The sequence below is a fragment of the Nothobranchius furzeri genome, chromosome 11 (assembly GCF_043380555.1).
Source record: "Nothobranchius furzeri strain GRZ-AD chromosome 11, NfurGRZ-RIMD1, whole genome shotgun sequence".
Taxonomy (NCBI): domain Eukaryota; kingdom Metazoa; phylum Chordata; class Actinopteri; order Cyprinodontiformes; family Nothobranchiidae; genus Nothobranchius; species Nothobranchius furzeri.
The window spans coordinates 41,716,648-41,737,226 of record NC_091751.1 but is presented as its reverse complement, the minus strand read 5'-3'; the positions used below and the strand labels follow the sequence as shown (position 1 = coordinate 41,737,226).

The 20,579-nt window shown below is 41.5% G+C and overlaps 2 protein-coding genes across 2 annotated transcripts in view; one reads left to right on the top strand and one right to left on the bottom strand.

Annotated features, from left to right (window-relative positions):
- pigk (phosphatidylinositol glycan anchor biosynthesis, class K) overlaps positions 1-8,082 on the top strand; it is a 36,024-nt gene extending 27,942 nt beyond the window's left edge. Inside the window, exon 11 of the mRNA XM_015956173.2 lies at positions 6,843-8,082. Within this exon, the coding sequence (XP_015811659.1) occupies positions 6,843-6,959 (117 nt within the window). The 3' untranslated portion in view covers positions 6,960-8,082. The remainder of the gene's footprint in view (positions 1-6,842) is intronic.
- A 9,050-nt stretch (positions 8,083-17,132) lies between these two features.
- st6galnac5a (ST6 (alpha-N-acetyl-neuraminyl-2,3-beta-galactosyl-1,3)-N-acetylgalactosaminide alpha-2,6-sialyltransferase 5a) overlaps positions 17,133-20,579 on the bottom strand; it is a 75,424-nt gene continuing 71,977 nt past the window's right edge. The window contains exon 5 of the mRNA XM_015956170.3: positions 17,133-17,891. Within this exon, the coding sequence (XP_015811656.1) occupies positions 17,642-17,891 (250 nt within the window). The 3' untranslated portion in view covers positions 17,133-17,641. The remainder of the gene's footprint in view (positions 17,892-20,579) is intronic.

Below are 20,579 nucleotides of genomic sequence, written 5' to 3'. Positions count from 1 at the left end.
TGTTGGCTCGCCACTGAACACACAAGGTTCAGATCTTCAACGATCCGATCCTGAGGTCTTGGTGAGACGGCTCGCTACACTGACACATCTTCTCTTGGATAAAATTCACACCAAGTTCAGATCTGAGATGTTCAGTTAGTCCGGCGGTTGTCCTGGGCAATGGCTGCCTGGACAGAACCGGAACAGCGATGACATAAATAAAATAGTCATTCCCAAGATGTGAGTGCCACCTACTGGCGGGGAGGAGATTTGTACCTCCAACCCCTAAATCCAGCATGTGGGTTACTCATGGACATGAAGAACTGGAGGGTTCTTGCACACTAGAACCATGATGATCTGATTTAAAAAATGCCATGAGAATCGTTCTACAATACGGGACAACCTTCGGTGAAAGCTGAAGTCAGAGTGAGTGGTTCTGTTTGCCAAAGCTGAGTGGCCTTCTCGGAGATCCCAAAGGGTCACTCACTGGGTGACTTTGTAAGGCATTCCTTTGGCTTGACTCCATCTTATCTCCGTATATGTCTTCACAGAACCATCAGCCATCATGCCTTACATTGTAGTAACACCTGCAGGCTCCTCGGGTTCAGGCTTTCAGTCTTTCTGCTCCCTCTGCATGGACTAATCTCCAACCTGACCTGAAAATATCTGAACTTGTCTCACTGAAAACGTTTCATCAGTTTTTTATATAATGGGTAAAAAAAGCATTTAGTGTTTCCAATTTTCATTGTTAAACCATATTTACTGCACATTACTATTTAAACTGTTTATAGCCATTGGACTTCAAATGTCTGTTTATGGCAATTATTTGTTTTATTTAGATTTGTGTTGCTCCCCTCTTGGCCAGGTCTCTTGCAAAAGTGATTGTAGTCTTGGTGAGATTGTACCTGGACAAATAAAGGTTGAATAAATAAAATAAATCGTTAAGTAGGTAACAGAGTTTATGGAAGAGATCCAGATAAAGATGGAGATGTGCTGCTCCTACTGGATTAACTGTTTAGATGAAGTTAGATCAGGGACCTGGCAAAGTCTGTCACAACTCTGTATTCACATAATACTCCATTACTTTTAGTCATGAACAAGGCTCTCAGGACCTTTTTGTTCCGAGATATTTTTGGACTAAACGCCCACTTTAATGTCTGAAGTCAAACAGACGAGACTAAATTTGTTCTCTCGCCGGAGACGTTTCCTGTAGTTTCTGTCAATCTCTCACAAAAGCACCATTGATTTAGAGGCTAAAAGCTTCTCTTCATAGTCTGAGCATCATTATTTCAGCAGTTTGCCAAAGTCGGTTTCTGTTGATTTCTTCTATGAGCTTCTGGTTTCTGTCTATGATGGGCTGACAACAAATGGTCCGACTCTTTTAAACTTCACAACACGGTCCAAACTCATCAAAGAGAAGAGATTTTAGCTGTACTTATTGAATTTGGTGAATTTTAACTTCCGCCAGAGGCTGAAATATGTCATGAAACCTATCTTCAAGTGCTCCTTGTGACATGATGAGCTTAAAGGAGTCAGAGTTCAAAACCTCATTTACCTTAGTGAATTTAGGCAGCTTAGACCAGCTCAGTGGCCTAGTGGTATGAGTGTCCACCCTGAGACTGGAAGATCGTGAGTTCAAATCCATAGTCAAATCATATATAAGACCCTATGCCTCCCCGCTTGACACTCAGTATTAAGGAATTTGGTTGGGGGTTAAACCACCAAATGGTTCCTAAGCACAGCCATGGCTGCAGCCCGCCACTCCCCAGGGGATGGGTCAAATCACCACTCACCAGAGTGTGACAAATAATGGGACTTAAATCTTCATTCTAAGGGTGTCAAATGTACCAAAAAGTATGCAAACCACTGAACAACACTAGCCCGAGCTACTGCTAATGTCCTTGTTGGACAAGAGGAAGTCAACAAAGAAGAAAGTTGTTGCACCACTTACATTCCATGATGCACTAGGAATATCCAGACTGTGAATGAAGGTCAGATGGATCCATAATTATTTTTATTCCTACACGACTGTACGAGTTTCTAGCTTAAAGCAGCATCATGATGTCTCCTAGATAAACCGGCCAATCAGAATGCAGCTCATTTAATATTGATGTGCTGGCCAAATGGGCAAAGTTAACCAATCCGTTCACTGTAAAGCTTCCTATGGGTTATGTTAGCTATTTATCAGGACTCCTGGGTCATTGTGAGTCCCATCATGCTATTTAGAGGCTCAATGAAAATTTCCAATTGTAAATCTAGAACCCTTTAAATAAAAAAATTCTACGTGAACCAAACCAACTGGTAACTGAGCAGAACCGTGGACGTTGAAGGCGTCATATTTGTTTTCTTTCTTGGATAATTACTGTTGACTAAGCAATAGCAGTGGGGGGATGACATCATCTCTTGGTCCAGTTTCTGGCTCCACCTCTCCAGGATTTCAGTAGAGTTTTCTCCTCAACTGACATGCGGTTTATTTTTCATATTAACCTTCCTAATGGGATCTACAGACTCCGTGAGCTTTCTCTCTGATGTATGTGAATGAAAATTCTGCTGGTAAGTTTTTGTATCTTCCGATTTAGTGAAGAGGAAAGAAGTTGTTTGTTTTTCCTGTTGGAAAATCCAGTGTCACGTTTCATTTATACTTCAGCCAGAGTTGGGGAGATCCTGAATGCCACGGTCCTGTCGGCTCTTTTAGGGAAGTGCGGCTGAACTAAAACAGAACGTGGGAGTTGATGGATCTTAACTCCTGACATGCTTCATTGTTTATGGAGAAAAGCTGCGGTTACTTGGACGAGATCCATGTTTTAGAAGAACCCACAATACAGGTGCTGGCCAGTAAATTAGAATATCATCAAAAGGTTGAAAATATTTCAGTAATTCCATTCAAAACGTGAAACTTGTACATTATATTCATGCAATGCACACAGACCAATGTATTTCCGATGTTTATTACGTTTAATTTTGATATTTATAGGTGACAACCAATGAAAACATCAAATCTGGTATCTCAGAAAATTAGAATATTCTAAAGGCCAATGAAAAAATGTTTGTTTCTCTAATGTTGGCCAACTGAAAAGAATGAACATGAAAAGAATGTGCATGTATAGCACTCAATACTTAGTCGGGGCTCCTTTTGCCTCAATAACTGCAGTAATGCGGCGTGGCATGGACTCGATCAGTCTGTGGCACTGCTCAGGTGTTATGAGAGCCCAGGTTGCTCTGATAGTCGTCTTCAGCTCCTCTGCATTGTTGGGTCTAGCGTATTGCATCCTCCGCTTCACAATACCCCATAGATTTTCTATGGGGTTAAGGTCAGGCGAGTTTGCTGGCCAATCAAGGACAGGGATACCATGGTCCTTGAACCAGGTGCTGGTGGTTTTGGCACTGTGTGCAGGTGCCAAGTCCTGTTGAAAGGTGAAGTCTGCATCCCCATAAAGTTGGTCAGCAGCAGGAAGCATGAAGTGCTCTAAAACTTCCTGGTAGACGGCTGCATTGACCCTGGACCTCAGGAAACAGAGTGGGCCAACACCGGCAGATGACATGGCACCCCACACCATCACTGACGGTGGAAACTTTACACTGGACCTCATGCAACGTGGATTCTGTGCTTCTCCGCTCTTCCTCCAGACTCTGGGTCCTTGATTTCCAAAGGAAATGCAGAACTTGCTTTCATCAGAAAACATAACTTTGGACCACTCAGCATCAGTCCAGTCCTTTTTGTCCTTGGCCCAGGCGAGACGCTTCTTGCGCTGTTTCTTGTTCAAGAGTGGCTTGACACACGGAATGCGACACCTGAATCCCATGTCTTTCATGAGTCTCCTCGTGGTGGTTCTTGAAGCGCTGACTCCAGCTGCAGTCCACTCTTTGTGGATCTCCCCCACATTTTACAATGGGTTTGTCGTCACAATTTTCTGCAGGGTGCGGTTATCCCTAGAGCTTGTACACTTTTTTCTACCACATTTTTTCCGTCCCTTCGCCTGTCTGTTAATGTGCTTGGACACAGAGCTCTGCGAACAGCCAGCTTCTTTAGCAATCACCTTTTGTGTCTTGCCCTCCTTGTGCAAGGTGTCAATGATTGTCTTTTGGACAGCTGTTAAGTCAGAAGTCTTCCCCATGATTGTGGTGCCTTCAAAACAAGACTGAGGGACCTTTTAAAGGCCTTTGCAGGTGTTTTGAGTAAATCAGCTGATTAGAGTGGCAGCAGGTGTCTTCTATATTCAGCCTTTTCAGAATATTCTAATTTTTTGAGATACCAAATTTGGAGTTTTCATTAGTTGTCACTTATGAATATCAAATTTAAATGTAATGAACATTGGAAATACATTGGTCTGTGTGCATTGCATGAATATAATGTACAAGTTTCACGTTTTGAATGGAATTACTGAAATATTTTCAACCTTTTGATGATATTCTAATTTACTGGCCAGCACCTGTATTTGTGAAACTCACGACCTTGTAAACACTCATTATTTTATTTTTCCATCTTCTGCTTTCAATACCCGGAATAACTAGTCATTTTTCTTAAAATTGGATTTGCCTTTCATATGAGGACTAAACATGATAAAAAATCAGCTAAATGAGTTTATCATGTGAAAGGGACTTTGAATTAGCAGCTCTTAACACCTTCTGCTCTAATGCTGCTCCTACCTCGGGCTGCTTTAACATTCAGGATGGCAGCAGAGCTCTATTGATCGCCTTGATTGAGCTGTTAAATAAATTGCGAGTCAGACGTAATCCAATTTTACTGCCGTCCTCGGCCTCTCCACGCTGGAAAATGACAACAACGTCACACAGAGTGAAGTCTGGATGGAAGACGGCGTTGAAAAGACACACGGGTCTGCACAAAGGTGGAAACACACACTCGCAGCGTGAAATTAACTTTTCGCCTCACTGAGAGTTGTTAAGCTAATTCAAGATTTTAGCCACTGAGTTATATTCATCATTTAAAGACATTTTTCTGTGCACGTTTTAAGCTAAATTAATGGGTTCAAATGCTGTTTTAGGTCATGCTCTGAGAGGTCAAGTGCATCATCACTCTGATTTAAGCCTGCTCTGTGTCAGCAGGAGCTCCACAGTCGAGCCTTAATTTGTTGTCGGTGTGCAGGGAGAATATAACAGGTGCTGCGTTGTTGCAGTCTCCACCAGTGTGGTTTTAGCTGCTAAAACCAGATTTCACTGGCATTTAATGGGTGGTGGGTTCAGTCACTGGACATTCAGCACACGATTCAATATTCCACGTGCTAGCCTCTCATTTATATGTGCACACAAATATAACTGAGGATTCCTCCCCACATTTGCCGATTCAGCACTCCTCGCTTCTTGGGTAAAAGGGGGTGGGGGGCTCTGTAAAATACCAGGCTGCCCATTTGAGAGGAATTGGATGAAAGTTGGACTACTTCAGAACTGAAATACTACCACTGAGTCATCGTGTTAGATGGAATATTCTGTCGGTGCGGCAATTTGACTTGTTACCCCGAGTGTGCCGACTATAATGCAGCAATTTCTGGTTACATTCGCGGCTGTAAAGTGTTCAGAGGTTATGTTGATGCATATGCTTGTGAGGATTCATGAAATTCATGTTCAAACGCAAGGATAAATACTTATATGACTGAATTTAACTTTGGCTTAATGAAACAAAAATAGAAATGTTTAAAATCTAAAGCACTTGTTGACGGTGGGCGTCGCAGAAAAAATAAACAGATTTTGGAGCTAAATAAGCTGCCGTTCAGATGTTGTTTACAGGGGAATTCTTTAGGGGAAATCTCCACACGTATTCACTTATTCTAACCTGCCTGCAGGCAAAACCTGTCAGTCATTTAAAACGTGCTTTTATTTCCCTTCATGATGTCAAACCACAATTAAATAACTCGAGCCTTTCCCCTGGTTAGTTGCATAGTAAATTTAACTTAGTAAAACGGGTGAGGTGTCACCAAACCTGAGAAACGTCTGATGATAATAAGATTTCTGCCAGCAGCCCTCTGTGTTTACTCACCTCCTGATAATCAGCATGAAGTCTGATTGATGCTCGAGTGTTTTTGAGGGTTTTTTTCACACCAAGAAGGAGCTAATTTTGTCTGCTTGTTGTTGGGCAGGTGGTGCACGGTAAAAATATGTCCTTTGTTCTGAAAATTGCTGTTTTTATGTGAGTGGATGAGAGCAGCTCGTTTGGTTTTATAGAAAAATGTCTGTTAAACCAAAACAGCCGGCGGGAAGCTTGTTGAGCTGAGGAGGTGTCGTGGATGTGTGAAAACGAATCAGGTTTGTCTTGATTCAGATTCAGACTGGCTGAAGTTTCACTGCGAGGCTTCCTGCCGAGGAGAGGTTGCAGCATCTGTGGATGACTGAGGTTGAACGTGCAGTGGAGTTTAGCTCTGCTTGCTCTGACTGGATGATGGCAGCTTGTAAATTGAGAGATAGCAGAAATCTCCTCGCTGCATCCTCAAGGTGCATCTGTAGCTCTGTCGCCAGCAAAGGAGTTTGGAAGATTTTTTAGAGGTTAAATCTAATCTGTCTGCAGAATATTGCCCCCACATTAGCATATAAATGTGCTACTTGTGAGTCGCGTGTTTAATATGAACGAGATTTAAAAGTATAATCATACACAAAGTGATGATGTGGCAGTGAATGGGACAAACACAAGACGAGGGAGGTGTGCTGATGAGCTTGTGTATCTGTGCCATCCTTTTGAGTTTGTGTGTGAGACATAATGAGAGTGTGTGTGTGTGTGTTTCTGCGCCTGTCTGCCCATGTGAATGACAGAACAATCAGCACGGGCCTCAACAGGAGAAATATACACTCATCACCAAAATGCAATCTCACCCCGATCCCCTCTGCTTTCCTTCCTCTTTACCTCCTCCTAACAGAAACCAAAGCAGAAAGACTGGCATCCTCCCGATGGCTTCATCCTGGGCCTGTGGACTTTAATCCTCCTGGTGTTTTTCAAGACTTACGGCATCAAGCACCTCAAACACATCTTCTGAGGACCTGCTACTCGCACATCTGGACACCTCAGGACCAAGGGTCCTTTTTGGAGGGATCAGGGTGGAGGTTAGAGTGCTGTTTGTGACCACCATGTTGCTCTGAAAGTGGGAAAAGTGTGCAGCAAGAACTACTGATTTTCTGAAAACTACAAAAAAAAAAAAAAAAACTGTGCCTTTTTTTATTTGAAAGAACTTGCATTCACTTTTTTATTTTCTGCCTCACTAAGGACTTCTACAAATGTATTTATTTGTATCGATGCCGAGTTTCGTCACGCCAGTCCTCAGCTGCATTGATACGCTTTAAAAAAGCACCGAACTGAGCCCGCAGATAATTTAATTTGGTGCGAGAGCGTGCCGCCGTGCATATTTCAGCAGCCACAGCCTATTTGTTTAAGTGCTACTCGGTGCGTCTGCTGGGTCAGAAAAGAAAAAACGTGCAAGGCTGATTGGCTGTGAGAGCTCTGTGGAGAGATATCTATTGAACGTTCATATGCGGTACCGTCCTGAAAGATAACTATTGCAGATAATCCCATCTCACACCAGGAAGCTGTTTTCATTCACTAAATGTGGAAACATCTATTAGTTCCACTGCTGATTGTATTCTGGCTGATGTGTCTGGTTCTACAGCTGCATTAAGCGAGTGCCCCCCAGGGGGCCACCAGCCCAAACGAATCTCCTTCTCTTAGGGCGAAGCCAAAAGAAAAGACGACCTTTCTCACCTTGTGTAGCTGCTCTGCATTAGGCTTGTTGTTCGGAGGGGGAGTGTGAGATTGATTCTAAAGGTGTAAGGATTGAACTGGTTGTGGTTTGTCTTCGCTCCTTGGCGTGAAACCCGCCCACCGGCTGCACGCTGCCAATCCACCTTGCAGCTGAAATGAAAAAAGGACAGAGTTGGTAATGAAACCATATGTACCGAGCAGCAGCTGCTGCGTCAGCCGCTCCGGCTATCTTTTCTTATACATTATTTATGCTGCTTTTTTTTCACCTCTTATTCCTGTTCCTTATATTTCCTGTAATCTTGTTTGTTTTACTCTCCTTTCAAAGGGATCAAACACTGTTTTTTTCCCCAGTGAAATTACATTTGATTGAATATAAAATAAAAAGAATAAATGTTTTTAACTGATTTCTGTTTTCCTAATTGCAGGCTGTGGCTTGTGGCGACTACTTGGTAGGTTTAACACTTAAACTGGGTCACGGTGGAATATTCGGTGCATGCAAACATTTAGCAATAGTTAAGGTTGTATTTGAGTCACGCGGTGTCTTAATTATGCCACAAATTTTTGTATTCATTATTTTTAGAGCAGTTTTTGTCATCAGTGCCTTACAAAGTTGTCTCACAGTTTCTGACAAAATTCAGAATCTGGAAAGTTCCCCACATCTTAGACACTGTTTGTGGGTAGGGTTGACTTTAACAGCCTTAAACACATGCTTCACTAAGCACACAGTAAAAGTTGTTTTATGCCACAAAGCTTGAGTTGAATTAAACTCCTACAGGAAAACATTTCCGTCCACAGAGGCTTATAAATCTAATTTTCAATCCCGTTTTAAGCAGCTGCTCAAATATCCTCATCCATCCAGCCTGGAAGCAGACAAAATAACTCAACGCTGCTGCATCTCAGATGTTTGATCTTAAACCCTCTTCAGATCGGACACCAGGTTATTTTTGCCCCTGCTTCAGTAGATGGAATTGGAAAAACTCTCATGCTCCATCTCTGCTGTCGCTATGGTTTCTGTATGCTAATAAAGATCGGTGTCCATCACACCTGACTCACTGGGGAGAGAAAACCAGCGACAAGCAATGGTGGAGCAGCCTCCTCCAAAGAGATGTTGGAGTTTGGGGTTGAAAAGTCGAACATAATGATTTGTAAAGATCATGCAGGTTGTTCAAACCACAAAGGCCTCTGGGTGCACACATATCGACCTGTTCTTTACAAATGAAGCAGTGGGTGACAGTGAGCCTTTCTGTTCCTCTGCCAAGTTAAAGATTTTTCTAAACTGGAGTTTGGATTCCTCTAATTCTTCCTGCTGATTATAATCAGGTGTGTTGAAGCAGAGAAAAGACAGAAACGAGGGATTTCTTTGCTTCAACACAGGTGTTCATTTGGACCCAGACTGGTTTAATGGAGCTCATAAAGGAGCATTTTAGTGTGAATATGTGTTTGTGTCGCTAAAATTTACCAGTTTCTCAGCCTCAACCCGTGATCGTCAGGCTTCTGCAGAGCTTAATGACCCGCTGAACAGGTGATCCAACTATTATTAGGTATGTTGGTGCAGGGAAACATCTAAAATGTGTTAGATAGGGGCTCTCGATAAGGTGGGACTGAGGAGGAGGGAGAACCGAAGATTACCTATTAAAGATGAGCTTGGTAGGAGTGACAAAGATGCTCATGTTTAGATGTTTTAGCGATTAAATCATTGAGGCTGGACTGAGATGGACTTACTTATGCTTCTGAAATAATCACCAACACGGTCACATGACCAAACAATTACTACATGACAAGCCCCCTTTGAAACAGATACACAAACATCAACTAGATGGAAATAAATATCGATTGTTGATAGGCCCAGCTTCAGTTACTGGACCAATACGATATGGTAAATGTGTAATGTGTTAAAATGAAGTGAGAATTACATCCAGTGGACAAATGTGGGTACTGTAGTCTATTTGAACAAAAAATCACTTTCTTACTCCCGTCAGTTTCATGGCTGTAGCCAGTTACGGATCAGTGCCAGAAGATTCTGGATGAGCTCTTGGGTGTTTTATGGTAGGGAGCGCTTACTACACTCATTACGGTAGAATTCCTTCAGCTTTAGTGGAGTTGGCTGTCTTGCTTTTAGCTTGCTAATATAGTTCTGAACCACTCATCAGAGGAAGCAAAACGCCATGATCTAATCATTATTCACCTCACACATTTTACTGTAACATTGAGTTGTTGGTAATTGAAAACATAACGAGATATTTTTAGAGCCGACTACTTGCTTCCAAATCACCATCAGCACTGTTAGCTCAATGTTAGCCTCCAGCCTGCTTCACCTAGTAAAGTAAAACAAAACTATGCCATGGTTTCTTAGTAGTATAAGAAATAACTTCTGGGTCGCTCCTGTTTACTGGCTTTGATTCCTCAAAACAACTCTGGAGCATTTTGCCTTCTGGTGTCGAATCACATTGCAGCAGTAGATTGGCACAGACTAGGAAATCCTGTGGGCTCACAGATGGTTAACGGTAACTACACCCCTCCTTTGCCATTTTGAGAGGAGAAAAAGTGACAACCCCCCAGCCAACTGAGACGCAAATCTGTTTCAATTCCTGTTTCCTTTCTTCCAACATGATTGAGACTTTAAGATAGTTTTTGTGATATAGTTTTTGTGATTTTTCCCCCCGCTGTAGAATTCTTACATATTGCACCTTTAACTAATTTCATCCAATATTGATACTGCAGACATATTGTGCATCCTTAGATGTAAAAGCAGAAGGATGCTTAAGTTGGAGCCGCCCGGTTGGAGATCTAGAGGAAGACCAGAGGAAATTTATGAATGTGGTGAATGAAGATGTTGAGGAGAGGGAGATGGAGCCAGATGATTTGCTGTAGCAGCCCTTAAGGGGAAAGGATTTCTAATTGAAACTAAATTAAAGATAGCATTCTATTAAACAGAGATAATCTTGTGTATAACTATCTTCAAAATATTATGCATGATCTTGCTACAGACAGCACCAAGACTAAATATCACTGGAGCAAAATTGTGAGTGTAAAGTTTATGCAGCTGCATTTTGTGTTTAAACACTGATAATCTGCTCCTGACAGCACTCTGATAGCATTTTAGAATATCATTTAGTATTATTAGTTTGAACTAAAACGCCTCATGGGTTTAAAGTTCTGCACAAACTCAGTAAAAAACTGCAAAAACAGGAAAATGTTTTTTTTGTTGGGGTGAAACTGTTATTGGGAAATCTGCCCGCAAGCAGTTAATGAAACTTGACATTTTCCTGCAAAAACAAACCCAAAGTTTTCTTCATTACTCAGTAAAAATATCCGAATTCTCAGTAAGGAAATTAAAACTCTATGCTTAAAGAAAAAACACAGACATGGTGTTGCTTATAGCTTTCAAGCAAATACAGGTGAAACAGGAAAAATTAGAATATGGTGCAAAAGTTCATTTATATCAGTAATTCATCTTAGACTGAGACCATCTAAAGGCTCAGGAACCCTTTGCTGGTGTTTTTGTTTCATTAACTGATTAGAGTGTGACACTTTGAGTCTAAAATATTTAATCTTTTCACAATATTCTAATTGTCTGAGCTTTTGAGTTTGGGGTTTTTATACTGTAAGCCACAATGATCACAACTATATCAAATAAAGGTTTGAAATATCTGGATTTGCATAAAATGAGTATCTCATGAATTAGTTTCACCTTTTAACCCTCCCAGGTGACCCCTATAGGAACGTGGGTGGGTTCAAGAATAAAAAAACAAAACAAACAAAAAAAAAGCCCACTACATTTCACTCAAAACTCTGACCAGAGGGCTTCCTGCAGCTGGATTAGTCAGGAAACAGAGAAACTCAAAACAGCACACACAGTGTCCATTGGACCTCACCGGGACTGCAAAGGGCAAAATTTGGACCAAAACCCTGGAAATTCTCACAGGACTTCTCGCCACATCTGGATAAGTGAAGAAATAAAAGAAATAGTAAAATCACCTGGGGTTCATCTAGCACCATTAGGAATGTGGAAGGGTTAAGTCGAATTACTGAAATAAATTAACTTATTCTAATTTGTCAAGTTTTGCCTGTTTTCAGTAGACAGTTTCATAACTAGTTTATAAGGAATCTGGGAAAAAAGTAAGTTTTATTTTTTTTACCACATCTGCAGAGCTCTGATCATAACTTCTAACTTTAAACCTGCCCTCATAAGCTGCAGAGATTTGGGGAAACATCTGATGCCCACGTAATAATCTTGAGTTCCTGAGTTACACAACATCTTTCAAGACTAATGATGCTTTTGTTGCAAAGATATGAAGCTTTTTTTCTAAAAAAAATTCTCAAACTCCATCATAGCAGCAAGTTTAATATATTTATTGCCTGATATAAAACTTAATCTTTGTAGTTATTTTAAAAACTGTTCTGGATGGGTTTTTGTGTAAATCTCACCTGAGGCCAAACTTACAAGTGATTAAATTTTTAAACAGATCTGGATTCATGGTTTATTTATTTGGCTTTGGGTGAGATCGTTTGTTTTATAACTCACTTCACTGATTTATATTAAGACTTAATTTTATGCCCTATTATTCGTGAGCACCTTTGAGTGACAGGTGAGTAAATCTGTTTGTCGTGCTCTGTGCATATAAATCACATTTCTGTTTAAAACAAGTCACCCGTGCAGGAAATGCTGCTTGTTTTAGGCTCAGACGGGTAAGGATCTCACAAAAACAACCTGTTAATTAATCCTCTTTAATTAGCTAATCTGTTTAACTATTTTTGTTCCTTATGGGTCAGGTGAATTTAAGTTATTGCGTCTTTGGGGTTGTGGAAAAAATAAATCAAGTGTTATTTCTTGGCCACAACACCCCGTCTGGTTTTCACTAGTATTTAGAAAAAACAAACTGCTTCTAGTGTAGTGTCACAAATTTCTTGATTTAGCTTTTTTCCCCATTAAGTATTCCAGATCTGCAAAGACTAAAACCTGAGTAAATACAAAATGTTCTTTTCAAGTAATTGTGTCAATTATCAAAGTAAAAAAAATATGTCAAAAGTAACTCGGGGAGAAGGTGGCAGAGGAGTAATGTGTCCACCTCAAAACCAGAAGGTTGCATGTTCGCACCCCCCTCAGCATGTCACAGTTGTGTCCTTGGGCAAGACACTTCACCTGCCTTGCCTGCTGGTGGTGGTCGGAGGGGTGGCGCAGGTGTAAGGTCTGCCATCAGTGTGCCCCAGGGGTGCTTTGGAGTGCTCCGAGTCAGAAAAGCGCTATACAAGTGTAGGTTATTGATCACTTCAACTTCATTTGAGTAAAGTTGTGAGCTCTGTTTTATAAGCCAGCTATAAAATGCTAGCTAGCTCTGCTGCAGAACATGTTTAAACCTGGAGGTGGAACACAGCTTACAGTTTTTGGTTGTTTCTTGTTTGAAGCTGTGGTCCGTTAGCCTGGCAGGCCGTCCTATATACGTGATTTTGTAGTCTGGCCTCGACACATGGACGAATCTCAGTCTCGGGGCACGATCTATGGTTGTCTTTAAAACTGTCTCCACAACAATGCAGTCCGCCATACTCCATTAAAAAAAGATGCAAATATATCCTTTTTCTAAATAAATGACTTAAGTACCTTTATCTGCTCTTGACTCAAACAAAGCCCAATTCTAAATAGTCCAAAGTTGATTTCAAAGCCATTTGAAATGAGATTTCACCAAATTTCTGGAAGGGGCTAAAGGCCACTCTTTATACAGCGCAAATGGACACTAAATGTTTTTGACATGTTCCTGCTCTTTTCTGACTAACTGCTAAATAGAGATTTCATTGGGAGCTGCAGGTGCTGCTAATCATATTAAGCAGGTTACGTCTAAAACCGATAGTTCAGCACTCAGGATTCTAGCATACCCCTGATAACACTTAACATTTACAGACCAACATTAATTCAATGCAGGTTGAGTTAGCATTCAAGCTAGGTAGGTGGGATAAGCTGGTGGCGTCTGCATTTGCCCTCAGTGCATGGTGGGTACTGGGTTGCATTCTCGTTGACTGGAAGCTCATAATTCAGTCGGTAAAAGTCATAGGCTTGTACTTCCGTAGATGCCAGGAGAGAGACTTGAGGGACATGTAAATATTGAAAGATTACTTGCATACCCCATAGCTTTAAATCTTTATTGTATTTTGTTGTCTTTGTCTTTTTATTGCTGTTTGACATCTTTTTACATCATGTTTGTCAATGCTATCTTACTGTGTTTAAGATGGTGACACACTTTGATTTGGCCCAGCTGTTACCATCTCTTTTTCTCCAAACTGAGGTTGTTCAAAGAGCCATCTACAGCAGGTAAGATTCCAGTCATTCACATTTCTATAGAAGTTAATCTAAAAAGGTTTGCACAATTAATTTGAGCTATTAATAAAGTTTTTGATCAGATTAACTCAGACTATTGACGGTTCCCTGCTGCATGTAAGACACTTACTACTCATTAGCTCTCCACATACAGTCAGGTCCATAAATATTGGGACATCGACACAATGCTAACATTTTGGGCTCTATACACCACCACAATGGATATCAAATGAAACGAACAAGATGTGCTTTAACTGCAGACTGTCAGCTTTTATTTGAGGGTATAAACATCCAAATCAGGTGAACGGTGTAGGAATTACAACAGTTTGCATATGTGCCTCCCACTTGTTAAGGGACCAAAAGTAATGGGACAGAATAAGAACCATAAATCAAACTTATACATTTCAATACTTGGTTGCAAATCCTTTGCAGTCAATTACAGCCTGAAGTCTGGAACACATAGACATCACCAGACGTTGGGTTTCATCCCTGGTGATGCTCTGCCAGGCCTCTACCGCAACGGTCTTCAGTTCCTGCTTATTCCTGGGGCATTTTCCCTTCAGTTTTGTCTTCAGCAAATGAAATGCATGCTCAATCGGATTCAGGTCAGGTGACTGACTTGGCCATTGCAAAACAGTCCACTTCTTTCCCCTCAAAAACTCTTTGGTTGCTTTTGTAGTATGCTTTGGGTCATTGTCCATCTGCACTGTGATGCGCTGCCTAATGAGTTCTGAGGCATTTGGCTGAATATGAGCAGAAAATATTGCCCTAAACACTTCAGAATTCATCGTGCTGCTTTTGTCAGCAGTCACATCATCATTAAATACAATAGAACCATTTCCACTGGCAGCATACATGCCCACACCATGACACTTCCAGTACCATGCTTCACTGATGAGGTGGTATGCTTAGGATCATGAACAGTTCCGTTCCGTCTCCATACTCTTCTCTTCCCATCACTCTGGTACAAGTTGATCTTGGTCTCATCTGTCCATAGGATGTTGTTCCAGAACTGTGAAGGCTTTTTTAGATGTTGTCTGGCAAACTCTAATCTGGCCTTCCTGTTTTTGGGGCTCACCAATGGTTTACATCTTGTGGTGAACCCTCTGTATTCACACTGGTGGAGTCTTCTCTTGATTGTTGACTTTGACACAGATACACCTACCTCCTGGAGAGTGTTCTTGGTCTGGCCAACTTGAAGGGTGTTTTCTTCACCAGGGAAAGGATTCTTCGGTCATCCACCACAGTTGTTTTGTGTGGTCTTCCGGGTCTTTTGGTGTTGCTGAGCTCACCGGTGCGTTCCTTCTTTTTGAGAATGTTCCAAACTGTTGTTTTGGCCATGCCTAAAGTTTTTGCTATCTCTCTGATAGGTTTCTTTTGTTTTTTCAGCCTAATGATGGCTTGCTTCACTGATAGTGACAGCTCTTTGGATCTCATCTTGACAGTTGACAGCAACAGATTCCAAATGCAAATAGCAGACTTGAAATTAACTCTGGACCTTTTATCTGCTCATTGTAACTGGGATAATGAGAGAATAACACACACCTGGCCACATCACTCCGCTTCTCCTCCAGCTTCACTGGCTGCCAGTCAACTTCAGGGTTCATTTCAACATCCTGGTTCTGGTCTATAGGGCCTTACATGGACAAGCACCATCATACATTGGTGATCTTCTTAGTCCCTACACCCCCAGCAGGTCCCTGAGGTCCAGTGATCAAAGCCTACTGGTTGTGCAGCACCAGGCTAAAGACCAAAGGTGACAGATCATTTGCTGCTGTGGCCCCCAGACTCTGGAACTCCCTCCCCTGAGCCTGAGTGGACTCAGTGGTCTCCTTTAAAAAGCAGCTGAAGACTCACTTGTTCAAGCTGGCTTTTGTATGACCTTCTTCACCACTCTCTCTTTATTCTGCTCTCCCCACCTATTCCACCTTCCTCAGGATCCACTGATTTCCCTCTTTCCTGTTCACTCTCTCTCTTTCTTAACATTTTTTAAATCACAATTGCCTATTTTTTAACATTTTCTAAATTCTCTTTTATATTTTTACAGTTTTTGTTTTTGTGAAGCGCCTCGTGATTTTTATCTTGAGAGGTGCTATAGAAATGATATTTTCTTCTTCTTCCATGGAACAGCTGAGAAGCCAATTGTCCCATTACTTTTGGTCCCTTACCAAGTGGGAGGCACATATGCAAACTGTAGTAATTCCTACATCGTTCACCTGATTTGGATGTAAATACCCTCAAATATAAGCTGACAGTCTGCAGTTAAAGCACATCTTGTTCGTTTCATTTGATATCCATTGTGATTGTGTATAGAGCCAAAATATTAGCATTGTGTCGATGTCCCAATATTTATGGACCTGACTGTAATTCCACTAACTGATAACTATACTTCTAAGTGATTTAGTCAGATTTAAATAGCAATCACATGGTTGGTAGTAAAAACACGTCTTTGTTGTGGTTTAGTGTCGGCACCTGCAGCTGTTTACAACGTTTTAGAGGTAATCGTGTAGAGTGAAACAGGAAGCTGTGGAGAGAGCACTCATGTATTTGACCTACAGCGTCTGCTGTCCCATTACTCATGTTGCAAGGATGTGGAAAAATCGATAGGGACTTAGTAACAGCATGTATCATTAAAATAACTGTGTGTCTCATCACTTTTTCCTGACTGACACCTGGTTTTTATTCATGAAGTAGAGGAGAACCGAGAGGAAAGGTTCACATGCAGCTCATGAAATACAATCCAGAGCAAGAGAGTGACAGATCGCACGCTCAAGTTAACAAAAAAAAAATACTGTATTTTTCTAAACTGTGTCACTTCTCCAAGAGGTGATTCAGGCTCACAGTAGAAGCAGCAGATGAATATGGTAGATGGATGCCGCTGCTGCTCTCCAGCTCTCGATCTTCATCTCACACTTGTCTTCTGTGACATGGCTGAGCTTTTACATTGTAGTTAAATAAATTGCACTATTAGCTGCTGACAGGAGCCAACAAAGACTTATAATATAAACGTACAGGATGGAAAGAAGCGCACACACAAGATAAAACATCCCAGAGACAGTTACACACCTGCCAATCATCCCGGATGTGCTGCAGAGCAAAGTTTGATTTGGATGAGCTCGTTGTGCACACATCTCACAGGCAGAGTAAACGAAAGCCAAGGGAGTGATTTATTTAGCTGCTTTGACAGAGATTGAGCCTTTTGTTGCATGAGACGAGGGTTTACAGATTCCCATCCAAGCTGACCTACACAGTCTTTAGAAACTGCAGACTATTTTGACATTTAAATAATGATTCACACTTTGCAACAGTCACATGTAACACCTTCGTTTGTTTTCAGCCTACGTTGTTTTCTAGACTACCCTGATGCATTTTCAGGTGCTTGAATGGTTTGTGAATCCTGCACGAACCTTTCATCTGACAGGGAAACCTAACACCAGTGATCTGTGATCCTTCTGGTGAACACACACACACACACACACGCACGCACACACACACACACGCTTCAGGGAAGTGTTTGATGATCCTTTCATCTCTTAACGATGTTCTCAAACTGGATCACTCCTTTGGTGACTGGTGTCCAGTGGTCCCCTCAGCACCAGTGTTCACCACAGATCCATCCATGTCTGAAGCTTTTCTTCAACCCCAAAATCCAGTCACGTCTTCTGGGGAGCAGCAGGGGCCGTCCCCTCCAGCGTCCGGTTGGCTGGCAGCGGCGGGGGGCTCCAGTCGGGCTGATAGAAGTGGATGTCAAACGTCCGTGCCCAGTTGGCAAATACCCGCTTCTCCGTGATGAAGCGGTGGTGGCTGCCACGCCTGCCGCGCTCGTGGGAAATGTACATGGCACACTCATCCGGGCCGCGTGGCTCGTAGTAGTGATAAGGGACAGATTGGTGCTGGGGCTCCCTGCAGTGACAGAAACAGAACCAGGAAGCTGTCATACAGGTTTTAATGAGCCTCTGGAGTTCCATGCAAGGTTTTTACATTTCAAGATTATTCTGGTGACCATTTTAGGGATGAAAAGAGATGCAAAAACATTCATTTAGCTCTTATAAAATCAAGATGAAATTGATCATCACGTAGACGTTACACTCTTAACATGGAGGTTCAGACAGACTTGAAAACAGATGACAGCTGAAATGGACCAGAATCAAAACTCGGGATATCTTAGAGCTTCTGATGTCCTCTTTAATCCTCCTGAGCCGCTGCTGATTGGGTCTAACTGTAGACACATAATTAGAAATCATGCAACGTTCCTGCTGAAATGACTGTTTGTCCTCAAAGGAACAGTTTTAGATGGGTTCCAGATTCCCATGATGATTCTATCTTTCTGAGTAAATTGAGATTTCTTGTGAACATTTTGGATTTCCTTTAAAGGGATATTTCACCCCTAAGTGAACTTTGATCTGTTGTCATATTCCCTAGGGTTACTGTACAACTTTTTGGTATTTTTAAATCATTTTCTTGAGCCAGCTTAAAGATGTTTAAGCTGTAATTCTTAAGTGTTTTATGTCATTTTTCAGCCATTTGTGCATACACTAGCTGTAGGATGAAGGGAAAATACTTAAGCAATTGGCTCGAGCTAGGAAAAATTATGGTATGGAGAGATTTCACTGACGAATGAGAATAAATGAGAACAAGAAACTCCATAGTAATGGTGTCATTTAAGAGTGAGGCAAACAAAGCTGTAAAATTAGGTAGAAAACAATTTCATCTGGATTTTTAAGATGAAGAATAAATGTTTGTAAATCCTCAGTCTGTTCACTTCCAGTGAAATCTGCAGGCATCCACCGACTTAAAGGATCTCTAACAATCTGCAAGCAATCTCTCAAAGAAATGAGGCAACTCTTCGTGAGCGTGGAGATTGAATTTACTCATTGACCCAAAATAAAAAATTATTCACTGGTCGATGAGAACTTGGCTCCAGGACATACTGAACATTGAACAGTTTGTTCTCTTTTATTGAGAAATCTAATAAGATGTGTTCCTTGTTCAATAAAATCCTCCAATTAAAGCGTGAGCTGAGATGAACAAGACGTGAGCTGTAAATCAAATCGTTAAACTCTGCTAACGAGGCTCGGCACCAGGAGCAGAATGGAGATTCACCGGCTGACTGCTGCTGTTTCTGCTCGCTGCGTCTCTCAGTGACGAGGTCTGAGTCACCGGGAAATAAGGCCTTACTAAAAGCTAAAAGTAAAATATTTTCTGATGCTTTTAAAATTCCTCCCAGTCTCTTTTGTTCAGCTGCGTCAAGCTGCTTTCTTATTTGGGGGTATTGATTTATTTATTTATATTTTTGCATAAATTCGCAGGTAAACTAATTATCTTAAAGAAGCCTTGAAAATAGAAACAGAAAATGCAGAAGATATTTAAATTCTTCAATTGAAAATGTTAAATTAAATTTCTCATTTTTAATACATTTGCAGAGGTATCTTGCGTGTTTCAGGAACTAAAAGTGAGCCAGGTCACAGTTGAGCTGAACACAACAGGATTTCAACACTTATTTCCTCATATTTAGACATCTCGCCTCTGATTGGCTAACAGCAACAAATGATTCGTTAGTTACATCAGTTTGCGCTGCTACATTGATGTTTTATCTCCACAAATAACACAAGTTTTAAGGAGTTCTGCGATGTGGTGGAGTTTCTAATGCTAACAGTTAGCTTCTACTAGTCGAGACGTTTTCTGCTGTTTCCTGGATGCTAACCCAGTCACAGGACTTTTTGGCCCCCTTCTGTTGTAGGTCCAGAAATCTCTGGAGCGGCATGGTTAGGGCTGAGCAATAACACAGCCCACTGATTGGTTGACAGATATACATCACTACTTGCAAAAAGCAAAACAAATGGAGTTCTGCTGTTTGTATTTTCATTAGTCGTACATGAATGTGAAAAAATGCCAGCAAGTAGCAGCAAGTTTTGATCGTCTTCCGAGCTCTATACATTCCCCACTGCCATCGTTGGAGGAGAAGCTAGCAGGATCAGTAAGGAAGATTTTTTTTCTCAGCAGATAGCAGCTGAGAATAATTTGAGCTGACGTTGGATCGATGTCGGGCCAAGCTGATTAAAGCCCAAGGGGTGTAAATGGGAGAAATACTTGCAGGTGCTACGACGCGCTGGATGCTATTTATAGTCAAAAATGAAAAATTGTTGCACAACTTCTTTACAAAATCGCGCATGACTGTTTAACCCCACTTGCCGACATGAGAGCCAAAACTGTGATAGAAACGCTCTCCAACGATGGAACACGCCGGTCCACAATCCCTCGCTCCGCGCCGAACCTTGCAGCTTTAGTGACAGTGTGACGTAAATCTGTCAGGCTTTTCTATCAGTAGTTAATGCAGGACATAGGTGTAGGAGACTATTTTCATGTTTAGCCTGTACTGAGTGACCGATTATAATCATGCATGTTAATTAACAAATGTTTTTTTTCAGTGAAGTACCACTTCAAGACTTTTAGCAGGCCAACACATTCTCACTCCCAGCGCGTCAAAAACAAATGCTTGGCCAGCCACCCTCCGCGTCAGACCCCTGATGCCAAAAGTGCCCTTTTTCGTCACATATGTGCGAAAAGGGGGTTTCCCTTTTTCTGACTGCA